A 23,399-nucleotide genomic window follows, 5' to 3' on the forward strand; every position below is an offset into this window, starting at 1 on the left:
GCTCGAACGCGCCAATAGGATCTTACTAACTCGTGCATGGCTCTGCCCACTTCCTTGCTTGTTCTACCCACTATGATGTATTTGCTCCGCTGTGATCTATCTTCAGATAATTATAAAACATATTTTTTCAACTAACCTCATTGTTCTATCTGTGGTGGTACCAAAGATCTTTATAACTAAAAGAGCATTTAGAACTGGGCTCATCTGCATATTTCCGTTAGGGAACGCCTACTGAAATGTGCGTAATAACTCAATTCACCTTTGCACTCCTGAACAACGCGATTTTTTAAAACTTGCAAAATGTCCACTCTTTACATAACATATTTTAGTTTTGGGAATAGAAAACTATTGACATCAAATGTTTGATCGAATTTGCAGAATGTCAGCCAAAATCCATTTCGTTCCATAATTTTTTGGCGGCAGGGGTACGACATACCGGAAGTACCGCCAAGCACTCTTCCAGTGAAGGTTGCCAGTTCGAGTGAAGAGAGCAGAGCACGTGGATCGGCGGAGAGAGGTGAGAATATGACTGTGTAGCAAGCTAGCTAACTAAATATAGTTTTATTCAACAGTCACTTTTATTGCATTGTTTTTATCTACTGATAAGCTGTAGATAGCTGAGGTGACTTAGCTATAAATTAGCTTCGATGCAACCAATAGGGTTTTTACATTGTGCTGGACTGTAAAAACTATTGGTTGCATCGAGGTTAGCTACTGTGTCTGTCTGCAACGTTAGCTAGTTAAAGTTAACTATAGCTAGCTAGCATTTTATCGATAAATCCATTTCAAGTTGTCATAATGACATGCATGAACATAATAATGTAGCTAGATGTCTATGCTTATTATTAGCCAGGGTAAGTTAGCCATAAAAGCAACATGGTCGCTTTAGCCAGGCCTGCCAGTCAATACGACTTCCTTGCCATAGACGTCTTAAATGGTCTCAGCTTCTAATCAAACTAGGTACGTCTTTTAGCTAACTCCTAATATTTCAATCTGCACTGTTAAATTGTAGTTGTAGAAATCATTATATGGACATCTGGCAGATTAATTTTATAGCAATGGCTTCCTCTATGTGCACAGTCATTGACGACCAGGAAGTGCCAGCTCTGACCTTGATGGTATAGTTAGGGCTGTCAAAGCCATACTATAAATGATCTCTGCTGACGTGTAGTGTTGGCAACCATAGGAAATATCATACGTAATGTAGCCATGAGAGAGACATCTCAGTATAATTATTATTACCTAACATAAACTGATTTAGCTGGACATGATGAAGAAGATGGGGATTACTGTGTCTTAACTCCTCATGATTCCAAAAAGCGTGTCTGTATATTTGGTATAGGGGTCCTGGTTCTCTGAAGCCTCTAATCCCCGAGCCGACTAGGTGAAAAATGTGTAGATGTACCCTTTTGAGAAAGGCACTTTTTTAAATACTTTAAAAAATGTGTATTTAACGTGTAAGTCGCTTTGCATAAGAATGACTAAAATGTCTTAAGTGTGCTATACTTGTGACACTCATGGTGGGTGGGTGTGTTGGGGTGTAAAACTGTTTCTGATGGGTGTGTGTGTTCTCTCTTGCCAACCGCAAGGAAACGGCGGGAGAAATGTATGTATAGTTAACTGGTTCTGACTTGGCTACGCCCCACTCAGAGGCAGATTAAAGATGAATAATTCTCAGTTGATGCCGTGAGTTTCTTAGCCTTGCCCCAGATCTGTTTGTGCTGTATGGACTTTGATGCTGTGACTATCAGTTTCTCAAGTTTTGTTATTTGTGTGTGTGTGTGTTTTGTCTCCAGTGTGAGAGAAGGCCACGGTCTAGTGTTGAGTCTTAGCAAGGTTAGGGAGAGGGGAAGAGATAGAAAAGGTCTGCCTGCTGTCTGTGTGTGATCATTTCTTGTGTTGCGTCACCTCATGTTGGTTGGTAGCAGAAGTATCTCTGTCTCCATTTGTGGCTTTGATTGTAACTTCCTGCCTGAAGCAACCTGTGCTGCTTGACAGAACTAAACTCTGTATTTACGCAACAAATATTCCTGGGCCTGATGCTTATCACTGGTTCAGTAAATGACTGATCTGTTTTGTGTCTACAGTACAGCCCTATTCTCCATGAAGGGTTTATTCATTCCCTCCACCTTAATGTGTTAAATTATGGAAATTCTGTATTGCCTATTGCTTACACCAATCCAATGATATTAAACCATGAGAGGGAGTGAAGAGTGTACCTCTTCAGAATTCTTCATGGATCCACCTGTACTCGAATACCCAGACCCAATACAGGACTCGGGTGGCTCTGGATCCAGAATTCTAAAGAATGTTGTGGTTCTGGGTTGCATCTGATATGATTGTCATAGATCTAGGGTATATGTCATTTTAGCTGACTTGTCCGGAAGGGCCTTTACAGATCTGGGAATGCTGCAGTAGAGAGAGATGAATTTAATAATTTATGCAATTGCTCTTGCTTTACGCGAGAGTGGAGCATGGTAGCTTGTTGTTGGCCAATCATGAATTATCAAATTGGAAATTTACGTCATAGAGCCTCGTTCCATGTGTGGCAAAAGTAAGGAGATATCTAATCAACGGAAGATGGAGTTAAAATTACAGAATTAAAAGGAGAAGGACAGTCATTGTAGCCTAAGAGCCAACGGGCAGGTTACTTAATGTTAAGAATGGAGTTATTTGTAACTGTAGGATCAGAAAGTGCAGGCACTGCAGCCTCAGTTAGCCCACCTAGCTAACGTTAGCTACTTTAACTTCTTAGGGCTGAAATCCCGTTAATTAACGGGGTCGATATGACAACAGCCAGTGAAAGTGTAGGGCGCCAAATTCAAAACAACAGAAATCTCATAATTAAAATTCCTCAAACATTACATGTATCTTATACCGTTTTAAAGACAATCTTGTTGTTTATCCCACCACAGTGTCCGATTTCAAATAGGCTTTACAGCCGAAAGCACCACAAACGATTGTTAGGTCACCACCAACTCACAGAAAAACACAGCCATTTTTCCAGCCAAAGAGAAGTCACAAAAAGCACAAATATAGATCAAATTAATCACTAACCTTTGACGATCTTCATCAGATGACACTCATAGGACTTCATGTTACACAATACATGTATGTTATGTTTGATAAAGTTCATATTTATATAAACAAAATCTCAGTATACATTGGCGCGTTACGTTCACTAGTTCCAAAAACATCCGGTGGTATTGCAGAGAGCCACGTCATTTGACAGAAATACTCATTATAGATGTCGATGAAAATACAATTGTTAGACATGGAAATATACATGTACCTCTGCAACCGCTGTGTCAGATTTTTTTTTAAACTTTACGGAAAAAGCAAACCATGCAATAAACTGAGACGGTGCTCAGAAAAAGCAAAAAATGTATCCGCCATGTTGGAGTCAACAGAAGTCAGAAATAACATTGTAAATATTCCTTTACCTTTGATGATCTTCGTCAGAATGCGCTCCCAGGAATCCTAGTTCCACAATTAAATGTTTGTTTTGTTCGATAATGTCCATTATTTATGTCCAAGTAGCTACTTTTGTTAGCGCGTTTAGTACACAAATCCAAATGCTTGTGCAGGTCCAGCCGAACGTCGGACAACAAGTTATATTACAGGTCTTAGAAACATTTCAAACTAAGTATAGAATCAATCTTTAGGATGTTGTTATCATAAATCTTCAATAAGTGGAAGGTTTAAGGTCAACATAACCAATATCCCACGGTGTATTCAATAGGGACTGGGTTGATAATCAACCAACCTCAGATTTCCCACTTCCTGTTTGGATTTCTTCTCAGATTTTTGCCTGCCATATGAGTTCTGTTATACTCAGACATCATTCAAACAGTTTTAGAAACTTCGGAATTGTCTAGCTGTCCTCAGGTCCGTTTGGAATGGGTCTTTTTTTATATTTATTTATTTTGATTTTATTTATACATATCGGGTCCGGGTGAGAAAGCCCCAGGTCCTTATTGGAACGGCTCCAACTTTCTTTTTGGACCCGTGAACACCTCTAATGCAAACTTCAGGGAGAAGGGAGAGGAACGGAATGAGGATATAAGCTCAAAAATGACTTTAGACTAACCTTCCCTGTTTCTTTCAGTGCCCTTCTCACCCTCTGTCTTCTACCTCCCTCTCATTGCCTCTTTCCTCAAGATTTACAATGGCAGCAACTGTTAATCAAGTGAGGTCGTCGCTTTCCAAAATGGTGAGCATCTCTCAAGTACACGCACCCAATATTGGCCTCAGACCCCAACAAACACATAATTTCTCTATTTTCTCTCCCCCACTTTCTTTTGTGTGTGTAGTTTAAGAGTGAGCGGTACAGCCCCTTCACTCTGCAGTCAGACGGAGAGAGCCATGTGGAGGTGAAGCTGTCTGATGACATAGATGACCACGCCCCCTCTGAGCAGGCAGGCCAACCAGGGGGCTCGCCCTCCTACAGGCCCCGCCCCAAGCGGAACTACCGCATGTGTTATCTGGCCCTTGGAATCCTCTTTATCTTCATCATCGGTGCATAGTCTTCTTCACTCTCTCTTATGTCTTTGTCACACTCGCCCTCGCTCCCTGGGTGAATTCGTCTTGCATTGCGCGGTGCCCAGGGTGGGCAGAATTTGTGTGTTTTAGCCCATTCCATTGGTCCTAAAGTAAAATCTACACCCACCCAGGGAACTGGGTGAAGCAAAACAAACCTTCTCTCTTTAACCAACCCCTGCCTCGTCTCTGTTTCAGGTTATCTGATTGGCTATGTGAGCCACCGTTCTCCTCTCCAGGAGCCAATCCCTTGTGATTCTGAACCGGAAGAGGGCGTGGCTAAGAAGGCTATAGTAGAATACTCTCTATCCTGGACCAACATCACCAACCTGCTGGCACGGAGACTGACTCCTGACGCCTTCAACAGCAGACTGAGGTAGACACACACCTGAAAAGACTAATTAACTAAACTGTCCTGTCTCTCTCTCTGTTTGTATGTCTGTCTGTCTTTCTTTCTGTCGGTTTCTGACTTTCTCTGTTTCTCTTTCTGTCTCTGTGCAGTGATGTTGAACAGACAGATCACACAGCAGGGAGCACTGGAGACAACCTTCTGGGAAATCGTGTGTTGGAAAGCTTTAAGAGTCTGGAGATGGAGCCCTGGACTGACACACACTATGTCCAACTACAGATGCCCAACAGGTACTCACTCGTACACACACATACTCTGTCTCGCACACGCAAAATTCCACTTAGCTTCTAACGGTCTCCCCTCCAATCCCCTTTCCCCACAGTGAGAAGCCAAACCGTGTACTGATTGGCCAAGATGAGGTGTGCCAGCCTAAGGGCTATCTGGCCTATAGCGCCACAGGAAAAGCAAAGGTCAGCCAATCAATGTCCACATTGACTGATGATATTTTGGCCCAATATAATCTAAGGTTAAACGCTTTTAAAGGGACATGTTGTAACATGTTTTCTGCCACTTAATGTTCGCAATCACAGTTGTTGCCTGAATCTCACAAGGGGGAATTGTTTTGTGTGTCTGCAGGGCAAGGCAGTGTATGGCAACTATGGGAGTCAGGAGGACTTGGCACTGCTACAGACTCTGAAGGTTGAGCTGAACGGCACCGTGATTCTACTGAGAGCTTCAGGACAGATCAGCCTGGCACAGCAGGTATGGTGTGTGTGTGTGTGTGTGCGCGATACAATATGTAACAGTGGATTTTGGTGTTCTTACCTGCGTTTGTGTTTCAGGTGGCTAATGTAGCTGCATTGGGGGTATCTGCTGTGTTGATTTACCCTGAACACAAGAATGAAACTACTGAACTATATGGGCATGTGAGTACACACACACACCACTCCAGGGTGAATCTTATTGATGATTACTGAGCCTGATCCAGAGGTGCTGCTTCAACTGCAGCCCTTTAGTTCTGATGTCGTAGCTCTGATTGTGTGACGTTTTCCTGTAGGTCCATCTAGGTTCTGGAGACCCCTATACTCCAGGGTTCCCCTCCTTCAACCACACCCAGTTCCCTCCCACCCAGTCCTCTGGTCTGCCCAGTGTACTGGCCCAAAGCATTACTGCTCAGACTGCTGTCAAGATACTAAAGTAAGACCTCTCTCTCTCACACACACACACACACACACACTTACGCCTAACTGTGTGTCTCTCTCTCCCCAGACGTATAGGTGGGCCTGATTCTCCTCCCAGTTTTAAAGGAAAACTGGACAATGTGAAGTACACCCTGGGAGGGGCCAGTAGTGAGGATGTCACAGTGGAGGTGAACAACGTGCTGCAGGACACCGAGATACACAACGTCTTTGGAGTCATCAAGGGCTTCACTGAGCCAGGTACGTGTGTGACCCCAGCAGGAATCGAGCCTAGGACCATGGCGTGGTTAACACAATGCTCTTTCCAACCGAGGCACACAGTCTTTTTGAGTGGTCTATCTATGAACACTACAGTTTTAGGAGCAATGTTTAATCTCTATGCACAGTGTGTGTACTAGTGACAGGGTTTTGTGTTAATTTTCTTGTGTGTAGGTCGGTACGTGGTACTGGGGGCTCAGAGGGATGCGTGGGGTCCAGGCTATGCTAAAGCCACTGTCGGGACCACACTGCTGCTGGAGCTGGCTAGAGCTGTGTCTGAGATGGTGCACACAGGTAACACACCAATGCATTTTAACACACACACACACCAATGCGTTTTAACACACACACACCAATGCATTTTAACACACACACACACACACACACACCAATGCATTTTAACACACACACACACACCAATGCATTTTAACACACACACACACACACACACACACACACACCAATGCATTTGAACACACACACACACACACCAATGCATTTGAACACGCACACACACACACACACACCAATGCGTTTTAACACACACACCAATGCATTTTAACACACACACACACACCAATGCATTTTAACACACACACACACACACCAATGCATTTTAACACACACACACACACACCAATGCATTTTAACACACACACACACACACACACCAATGCATTTTAACACACACACACACCAATGCATTTTAACACACACACACACACACCAATGCATTTTAACACACACACCCACACACACACCAATACATTTTAACACACACACACACACACACACACACCAATGCATTTTAACACACACACACACACACACACACACACACACACACACACACCAATGCATTTGAACACACACACACACACACACCAATGCATTTGAACACACACACACACACACCAATGCATTTGAACACACACACACACACACCAATGCATTTGAACACACACACACACACACACCAATGCATTTGAACACACACACACACACACCAATGCATTTGAACACACACACACACACACCAATGCATTTGAACACACACACACACACACCAATGCATTTGAACACACACACACACACACCAATGCATTTGAACACACACACACACACACCAATGCATTTGAACACACACACACACACACCAATGCATTTGAACACACACACACACACCAATGCATTTGAACACACACACACACACCAATGCATTTGAACACACACACACACACCAATGCATTTGAACACACACACACACACACACACCAATGCATTTGAACACACACACACACACCAATGCATTTTAACACACACACACACACACACACACACACCAATGCATTTTAACACACACACACATTCTGACGTCTGTGTGTGTAGATGGTTTCCGTCCCAGGAGGAGTCTGGTGTTTGCCAGTTGGAGTGCAGGAGAGTACGGCAGTGTTGGAGCTACAGAGTGGCTGGAGGTGAGCACTGCACAAACGCACTATGTGTAGAAAGTTCATCAGGATAAGGTAGTGTTTCAGCTAACGGCATTTGATGAGAAAAATATGTCGCTGGACGGCACTGATTGGACCAGCCTCTAAAGTAGCAGTGTGTGATATTTAGCAGTGTGCAATATTTAATGCCGTGTGTGTTCCTCTCCAGGGTTACCTCTCCTCTCTGGACAGAAGAGTTGTCACCTACATCAGCCTGGACGGAGTAGTCACGGGTGAGTGTGTGTATACACACACACACACACACACCACCAAAATACTTAATAAAGTATTTTTTTTATATACGTGTGTGGATGTGATCCTCAGGAAATTATGCTGTGAACGCATCTGCCAGTCCCCTGCTCCACAGCCTTCTGGAAAGAACCATGAAGGAGGTGAAGAATCCCATTGGTTTTGGAGAGTCTGGGAAGTCTCTGTATGATCATGTGGCTGGAGTCAACTTTGAGAGGGCAGTGTGAGTACACCTCACCTATCACTCCAATGATATATCACACCAAACATGTGTACAGTAGGTCTAATGTGTGTGTGTGTGATATCAGGTTTAAGCCCATGCAGATGGAAGACTCTGCATATCCGTTCCTGGCCTTCTCTGGAATCCCCTCTCTCTCCTTCCGCTTCGTCTCTCAGGAGGTGAGAGGCACACTGTCAGGGTTGGATGTGTTTACAGATGGTTTGATAACCATCTCTAATACAGGGGTGGGTAACCTAGATAGATCTAACATTGTGTCTATGTTGTAGGTCTACCCTCACTACGGCACCTCTTTTGACAACAAGGAATACCTTGGTTTCGCCACTGCCCATCGCCTTGGTTCCATAGCCACTGGGGCGGGATTGGTCGCAGGTCAGCTGGCGTTACGACTGGTGCACGATCACGTGCTGTATCTGGACGTGCTACGCTACAGGAAGGTTCTCAGCCAATCGGTGGTCAACATCAACCGGCGCCTCAAACAAGTCACCCGGGTTTGTTTTCATGGTTGATTTTGTTGACATTGTTGTTGTTTTTTAGCACAGCCCTAATTATGTTGTGTTACAGGATGGTTCTGCCGAGGGTCTGTCAGCTCGTTGGCTCATCATGGCCTTAGGGTCCTACAGTAGAGCTGCTACTGACCTCAACACCGAACTACTCAACACCGACCTCACTGACACACTGGCCTGCCACAACATCAATGACCGCATCATGAGGGTGAGATACACATATACACACACGCAACCCCGTGTCATCTAAACCGATCAAGGCCATTATAGTGAACAGAAGTCAATTAGTGGTTCTGTCTTGATTCATAAACTAACATTGGATTCTCCTCTCTCTCTGCCCAGGTGGAACACAACCTCCTCTCACCGTTTGTCTCCCCCAAAGAGGTTCCGTTCCGCCACCTGCTGTTTGGCCATGGTTCCCACACCATGGCAGCCATGTTGGAGGGGGAGGACAGGGAGGCACTGCGGACCCAGCTGGCCCTGGCCACCTGGACGGTACAGGGCTGTGCCAACGCTCTCTCTGGAGACGTCTGGGACAGCGACAACCAGATCTAACGCGGTCTAACTGTGTGTGTGTGTGTCAGGGGCTTCAGCCTCATCCTTGTTCACTTTAAAACCCAGGATTAGATAACGAGGGATTTGTCAGGGGTGATTATGTCATAACGGTGACCAGGAAGTACTGTTTTCAAGTTGGTCCTTCCAGTGTCAGTCACTGGGTTGTCACTATTTATCACAGCCACAAAGTCATTTGTCTTGTAAAAATTCATGAAAATAACATTTGCTTTTTAGTCTTCATTTTAAGGTTAGGATTAGGCGTAATGTTAGCAGTGTGGTTAGGTTTAAAATCAGATGTTAAGAAGAGAAATTATAGAAATAGTTGGGGTTTACCCGTAATTACGGCTTTGTGACCGTTGTAACGAGTGAAGACCCAGTCACTAGACTTCCTGAAGAATCACTGTCTGATCCCTCTTCACCCCCTCCACCCCCAACTAAAGCCTTGCTCACTACTACAGAGATGACCTCTAACCCCTTGGAGCCTATTTATATTTTATTTATCAGTGGCAGTGATCACTATAAATGTTATCAGTTTGATAAAGATATTGTTTATATTTATGAAGTTATCGGAAGCAGTGCCTTCCAGATTTATGGCAGTTTCATGTCGTTCATTTGGGTTAAGAGTTTATTTATTTATCAGTGCCAGTGCTCACTATAAATGTTTAAATGTCGTTTCGTTTTTTATAGAAGTTATCGGGAGCTGTGCCTTCCAGACTTATGACGGGTAGGCCTTCGTTTGGCTTTTGATAAAGTTATCGTTTGATAAAGTTATCGGGAGCTGTGCCTTCCAGACTTATGGCGGGTAGGCCTTCGTTTGGCTTTTGATAAAGTTATCGGGAGCTGTGCCTTCCAGACTTATGGCGGGTAGGCCTTCGTTTGTCCTTTGATAAAGTTATCGGGAGCTGTGCCTTCCAGACTTATGGCGGGTAGGCCTTCGTTTGTCCTTTGATAAAGTTATCGGGAGCTGTGCCTTCCAGACTTATGGCGGGTAGGCCTTCGTTTGTCCTTTGATAAAGTTATCGGGAGCTGTGCCTTCCACACTTATGGCGGGTAGGCCTTCGTTTGGCTTTTGATAGTAGGCCTTCGTTTGGCTTTTGATAAAGTTATCGTTTAATTTGATAAAGTTATCGGGAGCTGTGCCTTCCAGACTTATGACGGGTAGGCCTTCGTTTGGCTTTTGATAAAGTTATCGTTTAATTTGATAAAGTTATCGGGAGCTGTGCCTTCCAGACTTATGACGGGTAGGCCTTCGTTTGGCTTTTGATAAAGTTATCGGGAGCTGTGCCTTCCAGACTTATGACGGTTATACTGTCTCCTACTACGGCAGCATCTGCTGAAGCAACAGAGTCACGTAAACAGACAGTCTGACCACCCAAGGTCCCATGACAGTTTAAATATTCAGTTTGCCTTGCCGTTTAATATTGAGATATTGAAGCCCTTTAATACGGATGAAACATTCTGAAAAACTGTCCAGCTACAGATGGTCAGACTTTCTCTGTATACACAACTCTGTTAACAGAAATACACCACCTCCTGCTACCACGCTACTATGGAAACAGAAACCCGCAGCAACAGGGTATCGCCTCAGAAACGTTGGGTCCCCGACAGCGGCGGTTGTCATGACTGTCACATTTCATTTTGATTGGCTGAAATGCATGCACTTAAATTCAGAGTGTTCAATGTGGCATGTTTTAAACATGTCAGAGCTAGCTACTTGGGCCACATCTGAGATTTCACCCTGTTTTAGAAAGCCTTAAAAGACTGGTTCAAAGTAGTAAACTGAATAGGGTGTCATTTCAGATGCAACATCAAGGAAAACAGGCTCAAATCTCTTTGAGCTGAACTTATTAAACAAGCTTTATATAGTTTATATAGAGTTGTATATCCTGAAATAATATCATTCAGGCAGCAAAAGAGCCATTTCTGTTAACCAGTTATTTTGGAGCAGTTTATATTTCTGATCTGAACCATTATCGGGAGCAGTGTCTTTCATAATGACAAGCATTGATGGTAGTTTTTGCCTACCAGTGTGTGTTTGTATGTATCGGGGGCAGTGACTCCCATATTTCACTGAAGGGTGGAGTAACTTATCGGGAACAGTGTTTCCCAGAGTTTTATAACTATATTTTTCTTTGTGTTCAGTCTAGTATGCGTGTCCTTTCTGTGTGTGACCTGCTATTGCTCTTGTTCCCCTCTGAACTACTTGTAATGGATAAGTCCTACCTACTGGTGAAGGTTGCTGAGGGGGGGCCGGCTCATAATAATGGCTGGAGCGACTGGAATGGCATCAAACCCATAGAAACCATGTGTTTGATACCATTCCGCTTCAGCCATTACCACAAGCCCGTCCTCCCCAATTAATGTCCCACCAACCTCCTGTGCGTCCTATGGCATGTTACTGTATTTTCCCTTAGAAATGCAATCCCTACAACAGGTATTCCCATTCAGGCCAATACGATTCTATTCCTGTGTATTTTCCCTTAGAAATGCAATCCCTATAACAGGTATTCCCATTCAGGCCAATACGATTCTATTCCTGTGTATTTTCCCATGCAGTGAATTATCAGACACTGAAACTCCTTTTGTAGCTGTCCGCTAAATATTCTTGTCATTTTGATTATTGATCACACTGTCAATCAGGTAACTAGTAACATTTCTGTTAGACTTGTCAGTGCTAGTCTGTACTCATACATGTTCATCTGACAGAGTATGGGTGCTTTTTAGAGGTTTTTGTACTATTCAGTTCTAATTTTCTGTTGCGCTTCAATAAACCTTTTGGCTTAGCAATACTGGACTGTGTGTGTGGTTATTGATAATTAATTGTGGTTGTTAGCTAACTATCAAATCACGAATTGCCTAGCTGTTTTTAGCAACGCTAGTATTTACACACTAGTGTTGCTGGGAATTGGCAACAACAAAAAATATCGCACGCCTGTAGTTAAATAAAATTATATTTTAACTTAGCCTGTCGATTGTGTGTAGGCTTGGTCCTTATGCAGTAGGGAATTTGAGAAGAAAAAAAGCATCTAATGGAACCTAAAACATTTCTAAACCTGGGTCTGTTGTTGACCCATGCAGTTCTTTTCTGTTTACCTCATGTCAAAAAAATCCCGACAAATTCTTGTTTTTTTGTGCAGATAGGGCGCACATGCAGGTCTTTTCTTTTGACGAGGTAAACGGAGAGGAAGTGGGTCTACAACAGACCCACATTTGGAAAAGCAGTTGAATTTACATTGTTAGATTTAAAAAAAAATCTATTTACCCCCTGCAAAAGGAACAACCTTACAATCAGCAGAGTAAAATGAAATATTTAATTTCTGGTTTCCGTTTATGTTCAAACTAATTCCTAGAAATACTAGTATGTAAATACTAGCGTTGCTTAAAGCAGCTAATCTACCCGATCGATCATTTGTGCGGCGCGCTGGCCGCTGCAATGTTTGTGGCCTGGAACGTACCGTCGCTGACGCGGTGACGCAACGCCAGTAATCCCAGCAACACGCTACCAGGAATTAACGGAGAGAAGAGAGAACCGACAGGAATCAACTGGGTGCTTCTGTTACCAAGGTGAAAACAACCGATTAAGGCGAGTTTTGGCGATGTTGAGAACATAGGGATTGGATACTCTTTCTCCATCTCTCTCTGAGCGCCACCATGAACTATAACGTTATCTTGATTCAGATCTTTGTCACTAATTAGGGTACCTTTAATAGGCTAATCAGTGTCTGTATGGTCCACTGATGCGACATATTATGTTTAACGTTTCAATCGATTCGTTGAAAAGCCGAAGTGTACATGTTAGATTCGATGCGCATCTCTGTTATTTAGCCCAGGGTCATTTATGGTATTTAACAAGAGAGAGGGTAGAGTACTGTATTTTCCCTATAGCAACAGAAGTCTGCACTGCAGTGCTGTTTGATAAGAGGAATACAGGCTATATTTAGCTTTCAATATTCAGAGTGCCCTCAATAAGACAGAGACAGAGAGTAAGCACTATTTCTCCACTCATTTAGTGTGTGTGTGCTTGTGGTGGTTTGTTGTGTGTGTTCACACCTCACAGGTGTTGAGCTGAATGAGTCCAAGAAGGGAGAATAATTGGCACCATCTTCTTCAATTTCTCAGTCTCCCTCTTACCCTCTGATATGCACAGTATCCACTTGTCACTCGCTGGTCCTGTCAGCTGCCATCACTCAGGATGGTAATAGCTCACTGAGTTGTCATGGTTACCTGGTCTCTGCATCAACTGCATCTCTCCTCTCTCCTCTCTCTATCCAGGAATGTTGTCTTATTCAACAGTACACAGAGGATGTTAAGAGTCGGAGGGAGAGTAGTAGGGAGGAGTAGAAAAGATAGAGGGTAAGGAGGTTAGAGAGGAATGGAGAGGGTAGGGAGGTGTCGAGGTGTGCTGTGCAGGGGTGAGTCAGTATAGAGGGAGAAAGGGAGAGTATATAGATAGATAGCTTAGCTTGGCTGTTAGAAATGGATGAGAGTGGAGTCTCCTGGTGTGTGTGAGGGGCGATCAACACTGGGCAGACTTGGAGCAGAGTGACGCAGAGAGGAACTTAGACTTAACACTGCTCTAATACACACACATACACACACACGGCTGAAGCCAGGACAAAATCATAGAGGACCGGGAGAGAGGGAGAGATTGTAGGACGAGTGTGGGGTGAGCAGCAGCCATGGCAGAGAACTCTATGTACCAGCGTCTGTCCTACGAGAGAGAAGAGGAGGAAAAGAAGGAAGAGAGGAAGGAGGGATTAATGAAGGAGAGAGGGGAAGAAGAGATGGTAAAGTATTTTATATACTGTGTTAGAGACTGGTTGATTTAGTTGTTAGTTTATTGACTGTGTGTGTGTGTGTGTGTGTGTGTGTAGATGACGGAGGAGGGGACAGAGTGGTTGGTAGATCTGTTAACAGACGTTCAGCTGCAGCAGTACTTCCTGCGTATTCGTGATGAGCTGAACGTGACGCGCCTGTCACACTTTGACTATGTCAAGAATGAAGACCTGGAGAAGATCGGCATGGGGCGCCCAGGTATGTAAAGTATATCCTATTTTAAAAATCAAGGAAAGTTCAAAGTCTATTCCTCCAGAAATGGTAATAACAGTTACAACGAGGTCATAGCACGGTCACAACGAGGTCATAGCACGGTCACAATGAGGTCATAACACAGTCACAACGAGGTCATAACACAGTCACAGCGATGTCATAACATGGTCACAACGAGGTCATAATATGCCTAATCGCATCGTCTCTACACCCTGTTCTGTTCTCTGTCCTTTAACCAGGGGATGGGGTGGCAGGTTGCCAGAGGAGGCTGACGGTGTGTAATGTATTCTCTGTGTGTTGCAGGACAGAGGAGGCTGACGGTGTGTAATGTATTCTCTGTGTGTTGCAGGACAGAGGAGGCTGACGGTGTGCAATGTATTCTCTGTGTGTTGCAGGACATAGGAGGCTGACGGTGTGTAATGTATTCTCTGTGTGTTGCAGGACAGAGGAGGCTTTGGGAGGCAGTCAAGAGAAGGAGAGCTCTCTATAAACGCAAGTCCTGGATGAGCAAGGTACAGCACACAGTGAGTTTGAATCCCTCTTAGCTGTACTGTGTATGTATGTATGTATGTATGTATGTACGTACGTACGTACAGTGGGGCAAAAAAGTATTTAGTCAGCCACCAATTGTGCAAGTTCTCCCACTTAAAAAGATGAGAGAGGCCTGTAATTTTCATCATAGGTACACTTCAACTATGACAGACAAAATGAGAAAAAAAATCCAGAAAATCCCATTGTAGGATTTTTAATGAATTTATTTGCAAATTATGGTGGAAAATAAGTATTTGGTCACCTACAAACAAGCAAGATTTCTGGCTCTCACAGACCTGTAACTTCTTCTTTAAGAGGCTCCTCTGTCCTCCACTCGTTACCTGTATTAATGGCACCTGTTTGAACTTATTATCAGTATAAAAGTATAATGTCCAGGCCCATCTGAAGTTTGCTAGAGAGCATTTGGATGATCCAGAAGAAGATTCGGAGAATGTCATATGGTCAGTTGAAACCAAAATATAACGCTTTGGTAAAAACTCAACTCGTCATGTTTGAATATACAAAGAATGCTGAGTTGCATCCAAAGAACACCATACCTACTGTGAAGCATGTGGGTGGAAACATCATGCTTTGGGGCTGTTTTTCTGCAAAGGGACCAGGACGACTGATCCGTGTAAAGGAAAGAAGGATTGAGGCCATGAAAACCTCCTTCCATCAGCAAGGGCATTGAAGATGAAACTTGGCTGGGTCTTTCAGCATGACAATGATCCCAAACACACCGCCTGGGCAACGAAGGAGTGGCTTCGTAAGAAGCATTTCAAGGTCCTGGAGTGGCCTAGCCAGTCTCCAGATCTCAACCCCATAGACAATCTTTGGAGGGAGTTGAAAGTCCGTGTTGCCCAGCAACAGCCCCAAAACATCACTGCTCTAGAGGAGATCTGCATGGAGGAATGGGCCAAAATACCAGCAACAGTGTGTGAAAACCTTGTGAAGACTTACAGAAAACGTTTGACCTCTGTCATTGCCAACAAAGGGTATATAACAAAGTATTGAGATAAACTTTTGTTATTGACCAAATACTTATTTTCCACCACAATTTGCAAATAAATTCATTAAAAATCCTACAATGTGATTTTCTGGATTACGTTTCCTCATTTTGTCTGTCATAGTTGAAGTGTACCTATGATGAAAATTACAGGCCTCTCTCATCTTTTTAAGTAGGAGAACTTGCACAATTGGTGGCTGACTAAATACTTTTTTGCCCCACTGTATGTATGTATGTACGTACGTACGTACATACAGTTGAAGTCGGAAGTTTACATTCACTTAGGTTGGAGTCATGAAAACTCATTTTTCAACCACTCCACACATCTCTTGTTAACAAACTATAGTTTTGGCAAGTTGGTTAGGACATCTACTTTGTGCATGACACAAGTCATTTTTCCAACAATTGTTTACAGACAGATTATTTCACTTATAATTCACTGTATCACAATTCCAGTGGGTCAGAAGTTTACATACACTAAGATGACTGTGCCTTTAAACAGCTTGGAAAATTCCAGAAAATGATGTGGCTTTAGAAACTTCTGGCTCTAGAAACTTGGCTTTAGAAACTTCTGATAGGCTAATTGACATCATTTGAGTCAATTGGAGGTGTACCTGTGGATGTATTTCAAGGCCTACCTTCAAAATAAATCAGCCAGCGGCCTCCCGGGTGGCGCAGTGGTTAAGGGCGCTGTACTGCTGTACTGGGAGGTCCGTGGGGCGATGCACAATTGGCCTAGCGTCGTCCGGGTTAGGGAGGGTTTGGCCGGTAGGGATATCCTTGTCTCATCATGCACCAGCGACTCCTGTGGCGGGCCGGGTGCAGTGCGCGCTAACCAAGGTTGCCAGGTGCACGGTGTTTCCTCCGACACATTGGTGTGGCTGGCTTCCGGGTTGGATGGAGCTGTGTTAAGAAGCAGTGCGGCTGGTTGGGTTGTGTATCAGAGGACGCATGACTTTCAACCTTCGTCTCTCCCGAGCCCGTACGGGAGTTGTAGCGATGAGACAAGATAATAGATCCTAACAATTGGATACCACGAAATTGGGGAGAAAAAAGGGTAAATTTAAAAATAAATAAAAAATGTATTTGGCTAAGGTGTATGTAAACTTTAGACTTCAACTGTATGTATATATAGTCACTCTGAGCAGTAGTCTCTGTGTTTGGGCCAGCAGGTGTTTCCAGGGAAACGAACTGACTCTGACTTGGACCCCCAGCAGCTCCGGGGGGCGTTGCCCAACTTGAAAACTCCAGGTGTGTTTGATGTATTACTTACTCAAGGTTAGTTTTATAATTGATAAGATTCTGACCTACTCATGCTTATTTGTGAACTACAGTATAAACAATATTGTTGTACGGCGTTATAATTGGAGTATGCTAACTCTCATAATTATATTATATTAACTCTTATTATGCCTGGTGTTTGAAGGGTTAACCCCGTCCAGCGATGGGATGGGAGCAGCCCTGACCTGTCTGATCCGAGAGGCGGAGCTACAGCTGTGTGAACGACTTGGAGACGGAACCTTCGGAGTCGTCAGGAGAGGAGAGTGGACTGGAACCACTGGACAAATGGTAAGTCTGTGTGTGTGTGTGTGTGTGTGTGTGTGTGTGCGCACGCGCCCAGGAAACCAGAAAATATAAGTATTTGAATATTTGAACAACAATAGGGGATGATTTCATCCCTCTCCCTCTGTCCCTCCATCCTTCCCTCCCTCCGTTCCGTCCCTCCCTCCGTTCCGTCTCTCCCTCCATCCCTCCCTCTTCCTCCCTCCGTTCCGTCTGTCCCTCCGTCCCTCCCTTTCCCTCCGTTCCGTCCCCCCCTCTCCCTCCGTCCCTCCGTCCTTCCCTGTCTGTCCGTCCCTCCCTCCATCTCTCGCTCGCTCGCTCCGTCCCTCTCCCTCCGTCCCTCCCTGTCTGGCCGTCTCTCGCTCGCTCCGTCCCTCCCTCCCTCTCCCTCCGTCTCTTGCTCCGTCCCTCCCTCTCCCTCCCTCCCCCTCCCTCCCTCCCTCTTCCTTCCTTCCTCCGTCCCTCCCTCCCTCCCTCCCTCCCTCCCTCCCTCCCTCCCTCCCTCTTCCTTCCTCCCTCCCTCTCCCTCCGTCCCTCCGTCCGTCCCTCCGTCCGTCCCTCCCTCTCCTTCTGTCCCTCCCTCCCTCTCCCTCCGCCTCTTGCTCCGTCCCTCCCTCTCCATCCCTCTCCCTCCGTCCCTCCCTCTCCGTCCCTCCCCCTCCCTCCCTCTTCCTTCCTTCCTCCATCCCTCCCTCCCTCCCTCCCTCCCTCTCTGTCCCTCCCTCCCTCCCTCTTCCTTCCTCCCTCCCTCTCCCTCCGTCCCTCCCCCTCCCTCCCTTTTCCTTCCTCTCCCCCTCCTTCTCCCTCTGTCCCTCCCTCTCCGTCCCTCCCCCTGCCTCCCTATTCCTTCCTCCCTCTCCCTCCCTCCCTCTCCCTCTGTCCCTCCCTCCCTCCCTCCCTCCCTCCCTCCCTCCCTCCCTCCCTCCCTCCCTCTCCATCCCTCCCCCTCCCTCACTCTCCCTCTGTCCCTCTCTCTCCAGCTGTCAGTAGCAGTGAAGTGTCTGAAGACAGACAGTGTGTTGGACACTGAGGGGTTGGATGATTTCATCAGAGAGGTGAACGCCATGCACTCCCTCAACCACCAGAACCTCATACGGCTCTATGGAGTGGTGCTCACACACCCCATGAAGATGGTGAGACACACACACACACGCACGCACGCACGCACACACACACACGCGCACACACACACACACACACACACACACACATACACACACATACACACACACACACACACACACACACACACACACACACACACACACACACAGGCACACATATACATATATACACACACAAACACACATACACACACAGATACATACACACACACACACACAGATACACATACACACTCCATTAAGATGGTGAGACACACACAAGAACATAAGAATAAACACACACACACACACACACACATACATGCATACACACATACACACACAGATACACACATTCATATACACACACACACACACACACACACACACACAGATACACACACACACACACACACACACATACACACACTTACCATACATGGTATTACTTAATGTATCTCTAACGTGTGTGTAGGTGACGGAGCTGGCTCCTCTTGGTTCTCTGTTGGATCGTCTGAGGAAGCGACAGGGACACATCCTCATCTCCTCTCTGTGTGGCTACGCTGTACAGGTCAGTGTGTGTGTACGTGTGTGAAACTACTACATGATTAGCTAGTGCTCACTAGCTAGTTAGTTCACATCTGCTAAGTGTGTGTGTGTGTGTGTGTGTGTGTGTGTGTGTGTGTGTGTGTGTGTGTGTGTGTGTGTGTGTGTGTGTGTGTGTGTGTGTGTGTGTGTGTGTGTGTGTGTGTGTGTGTGTGTAGGTGGCGTGTGGCATGGCATACCTAGAACAGAGGCGATTCCTCCACAGAGACCTGGCGGCGAGGAACGTCCTGCTGTCAACCAATGAGATGGTGAAGATTGGTGACTTTGGCCTGATGAGAGCACTGCCATCACACCAGGATACATACGTTATGGAGGAGAGCCACAAGGTGCCCTTTGCATGGTGAGTTGGTGACTGTGTGGGTGTGTGTGCATTCTCACTGCATGATCCTGTACTAAACAATATGATCTCGTTCTATCCTTACCCCCCCATCTCTATATATGTGTCTCTCTCATTGCCTCTCTCTCTCTGTCTCTCTCTTTGTCTCTCTATCATTGTCTCTCTCTTTCTCTCATTGTCTAACTCTCTCTCTCTCTCATTGTCTTACTCTCTCTCATTGTCTAACTCTATTTCTCATTGCCTCTCTCTCTCTGTCTCTCTTTGTCTCTCTCTCTTTGTCTGTATCATTGTCTCTCTCTTTCTCTCATTGTCTAACTCTCTCTCATTATCTCTCTCTCTCTCTCATTGTCTAACTCTCTCTCATTGTCTAACTCTCCCTCTCATTGTCTCTCTCCCTCATTGTCTAACGCTCTCATTGTCTTACTCTCTCATTGTCTAACTCTCTCATTGTCTAACTCTCTCATTCTCTCTCTCTCTCTCTCTCTCTCTCTCTCTCTAGGTGTGCTCCAGAGTCATTGAGGAGCAGGAGTTTCTCTCATGCTTCAGACACTTGGATGTTTGGAGTCACTCTGTGGGAGATGTTTACACACGGACAGGAGCCATGGCTAGGACTCAATGGCAGCCAGGTACATACACAGACACACACAATGAGTGCCTGTCTGTAGTGCTTGATACGTTTGTGTGTGTTTAGATTCTCCATAAGGTGGATGTGGAGGGGGAAAGGCTGGTGAAGCCAGAAGACTGTCCCCAGGATGTTTACAACGTGATGCTGCAGACCTGGAGCCCTCAGCCTGATGACAGACCAACATTCACCGCCCTCAGAGACTTTCTATTGGAGGTAGGGACCAGACTGGGGATGCGCAGGTTGACTCATAACCCGCAGTCTCCGCAGTTATATCCGCGGTGCAGGCAGGCAGGCTTAGGCTTGGGTGACCACATGTCCCAGATTGTGCGGGACAGTCCCATATTTTGGCCCTTTGTCCCGCAACAAAACAATCTTGTCTCGCATATTTATCAACAAACTCAAACACCACTAATTTTGAAAATACAGTTGATTTGTAATGTATTTCAGTCACATTCCAACCTGTTTCTTGCTGTCCTGTTGCGCTTATGATTAAAAAAAAAATATATATATATATATATACAGTACCGTTCAAAAGTTTGGGGTCACTTAGAAATGTCCTTGTTTTTGAAGGAAAAGCACAGTTTTTGTCCATTAAAATAACATCAAATTGATCAGAAATACAGTGTAGACATTGTTAATGTTGTAAATGACTATTGTAGCTGGAAACGGCAGATTTCTTATGGGATATCTGCATAGGTGTACAGAGGCCCATTATCAGCAACTATCACTCCTGTGTTCCAATGGCATGTTATGATAGCTAATACAAGTTTATCATTTGAAAAGGCTAATTGATCATTAGAAAACCCTTTTGCAATTATGTTATTACAGCTGAAAACCGTTGTCCTGATTAAAGAAGCAACAAAACTTTCCTTATTTAGACTAGTTGAGTATCTGGAGCATCAGCATTTCTGGGTTCGATTACAGGCTCAAAATGGCCAGAAACAAAGAACTTTCTTCTGAAACTCGTCAGTCTATTCTTGTTCTGAGAAATGAAGGCTATTCCATGCGAGAAATTGCCAAGAAACTGAAGATCTTGTACAATGTCAACAGTGAAGAGGTGACTCAGGGATGCTGGCCTTCTAGGCAGAGTTCCTTTGTCCAGTGTCTGTGTTCTTTTGCCCATCTTAATCTTACATTTTTATTGGCCAGTCAAATATATGGCTTTTTCTTTGCAACTCTGCTTAGAAGGCCAGCATCACGTAGTCGCCTCTTCACTGTTGACGTTGAAACTGGTGTTTTGTGGGTACTATTTAAAGAAGCTGCCAATTGAGGACTTGTGAGGCATCTGTTTCTCAAACTAGACACTCTAATGTATTTGTCAGTTTGCGCTGTTCTATGAATGGAGTAGTACACAGCGTTGTACGAGATCTCTCTCTCTCTCTCTCTCTCCAGATTCATGAGGTAGTCACCTTCAATGGATTTAAATGAACAGATATGCCTTGTTAAAAGTAAATGTGTGGAATTTCTTTCATTTTTAATGCGTTTGAGCCAATCACTTGTGTTGTAACATGGTAGGGGTGGTATACAGAAGATAGCTCTATCTGGTAAAATACCAAGTCCATATTATGTCAAGAACAGCTGAAATAAGCAAAGAGAAACGACAAGTGGTACTGGAGCTTCAAGTCAAGGTCTAACCCCAAGCCATAAGACTCCTGAACAGCTAATCAAATGGCTACCCACTATTTGCATTGCCCCCCCACCCCCCCTTTTACGCTCCTGCTACTCTCTGTTTATGATCTACGCATAGTCACTTTAACTCTACCTACATGTACATATTACCTCAGTTACCTCAACTAACCAGTGCCCCCGCACATTGACTCTGTACCAGTACCTCCGGTATATAGCCTCGCTTGTTATATATAGCCTTGTTTGTTATATATAGCCTTGTTTGTTATCCAAATGAGCTTCAATGCCATACAGCACTCCTTCCGTGGCCTCCCAACTGCTTTTAAATGCTAATAAAACTAAGTGCATGCTCTTCAACTGATTCTACCCTCCTGCCCGACTAGCATCACTACTCTGGACGGTTCTGACCTAGAATATGTGGACAACTACAAATACCTAGGTGTCTGGTTAGATTGTAAACTCTCCTTCCAGACTCACATCAAGCATCTCCAATCCAAAATTAAATCTAGAATCGGCTTCCTGTTTCTCACCAAACCCCATATACTACCCACCACTGTCTTTTTATTTTTTTACATATTTTTTTTATATATATTTACTTTCAATGCTCTCATTGGCTGGCCCTCACTACATATCTGTCACCAAACCCACTGGCTCCAGGTCATCTACAAGTATTTGCTAGGTAAAGCTCCGTCTTATCTCAGCTCACTGGTCACCATAGCAACACCCACCCGTAGCACGCGCTCCAGCAGGTATATTGCACTGGTCATCCCCAAAGCCAACACTTACTTTGGCCGCCTTTCCTTCCAGTTCTTGGCTGCCAATGACTGGAACAAATTGCAAAAATCTCTGAGGCTGAAGCTACTTCACTCAATTCCGTTTTAACAAAAGGCTCACACGTGGTTTGTGGTTGTGAGGCCGGTTGGACGTACTGCCAAATTCTCTAAAACGATGTTGGCAGCAGCTTATGGTAGATCAATTAACATTCAGTTCTCTGGCAACAGCTGTGGTGGGCATTCCATGCTCCCTCAAAACTTGAGACATCTGTGTCATTGTGTTGTGTGACTAAACTGCACATTTTAAAGTGGTATTTTATTGTCCCGAGCACAAGGTGCACCTGTGTAATGATCATGCTGTTTAATCAGTTTGAATGGATTAGCTTGGAAAAGGAGAAATGCTCACCAACAGGGGTGGAAACAAATTTGTGCACAAAAATTGAGTGAAATAGGATTTTTGTCCGTATGGTAAATATCTGTGATTTTAATTTCAACTCATGAAACATGGGACCAACACTTTATATGTTGCGTTTATATTTTACTTCAGTGTAGTGTATTAACACCATCTGCTCTAATCTGCTCACAAAAAAAGTAATTGAAGACAATATAAATGCATATTCACATGAAACTGATTGAGATTAAATGATTGGCATGCAGATGGAGTTTGGACGTTTCACTGGTAAAAATGTGAATAATTATCATTCACGATGGACACTGATGATGGCCTATTTTGAAATTAAGTAAACCTAATTTATAGAGCTCTGCTACCCGACCCGAGCCCGACGAACCCTAACATTTTA

General features: G+C 44.5%; 2 protein-coding genes across 5 annotated transcripts in view; both read left to right on the top strand.

Annotated features, from left to right (window-relative positions):
* On the top strand, positions 1-12,167 carry tfr1b (transferrin receptor 1b). Of its 2 annotated transcripts, none has more exons than XM_036935025.2 (18): positions 1-517; positions 4,162-4,213; positions 4,314-4,518; positions 4,738-4,915; positions 5,041-5,178; positions 5,271-5,358; positions 5,525-5,650; positions 5,731-5,814; positions 5,946-6,085; positions 6,158-6,327; positions 6,520-6,639; positions 7,735-7,820; positions 8,002-8,065; positions 8,157-8,304; positions 8,390-8,480; positions 8,589-8,810; positions 8,884-9,033; positions 9,168-12,167. In XM_036935025.2, the coding sequence occupies exons 2-18, from the start codon at positions 4,169-4,171 to the stop codon at positions 9,378-9,380; spliced, it is 2,268 nt and encodes a 755-aa protein (XP_036790920.1). In that variant the 5' UTR covers positions 1-517; positions 4,162-4,168; the 3' UTR covers positions 9,381-12,167. The 2 variants fall into 2 exon arrangements, with proteins under 2 accessions (XP_036790920.1, XP_090045674.1); XM_090189548.1 differs by having other exon boundaries at positions 454-517; positions 4,109-4,213.
* Positions 11,431-23,399, top strand: part of tnk2a (tyrosine kinase, non-receptor, 2a) — a 24,625-nt gene continuing 12,656 nt past the window's right edge. For 2 of the 3 annotated variants that reach the window (XR_016484401.1, XM_036935028.2), the window contains exons 1-10: positions 11,431-14,167; positions 14,255-14,414; positions 14,871-14,953; positions 17,139-17,217; positions 17,393-17,535; positions 18,510-18,662; positions 19,108-19,203; positions 19,397-19,578; positions 20,075-20,201; positions 20,267-20,413. Coding sequence is in view for 2 of the 3 variants with exons in the window: in XM_036935028.2 (XP_036790923.2) it covers positions 14,060-14,167; positions 14,255-14,414; positions 14,871-14,953; positions 17,139-17,217; positions 17,393-17,535; positions 18,510-18,662; positions 19,108-19,203; positions 19,397-19,578; positions 20,075-20,201; positions 20,267-20,413 (1,278 nt within the window). In the remaining variant the exon portion in view is untranslated. The remainder of the gene's footprint in view (positions 14,168-14,254; positions 14,415-14,870; positions 14,954-17,138; positions 17,218-17,392; positions 17,536-18,509; positions 18,663-19,107; positions 19,204-19,396; positions 19,579-20,074; positions 20,202-20,266; positions 20,414-23,399) is intronic. The other variant, XM_036935029.2, reaches the window with a different exon arrangement.

Source organism: Oncorhynchus mykiss, chromosome 11 (assembly GCF_057628025.1).
Source record: "Oncorhynchus mykiss isolate SJ-2025 chromosome 11, ASM5762802v1, whole genome shotgun sequence".
NCBI classification, from domain to species: Eukaryota; Metazoa; Chordata; class Actinopteri; order Salmoniformes; family Salmonidae; genus Oncorhynchus; species Oncorhynchus mykiss.

Excerpts from the sequence above, each read along its gene's own strand:
- tfr1b (XM_036935025.2), top strand. The coding sequence starts at position 4,169 with ATGGCAGCAACTGTTAATCAAGTGAGGTCGTCGCTTTCCAAAATG. Across the intron at positions 6,640-7,734 it reads GTCTGAGATGGTGCACACAG|ATGGTTTCCGTCCCAGGAGG; the intron begins GTAACACACCAA and ends CTGTGTGTGTAG. Across the intron at positions 7,821-8,001 it reads GAGCTACAGAGTGGCTGGAG|GGTTACCTCTCCTCTCTGGA; the intron begins GTGAGCACTGCA and ends GTTCCTCTCCAG.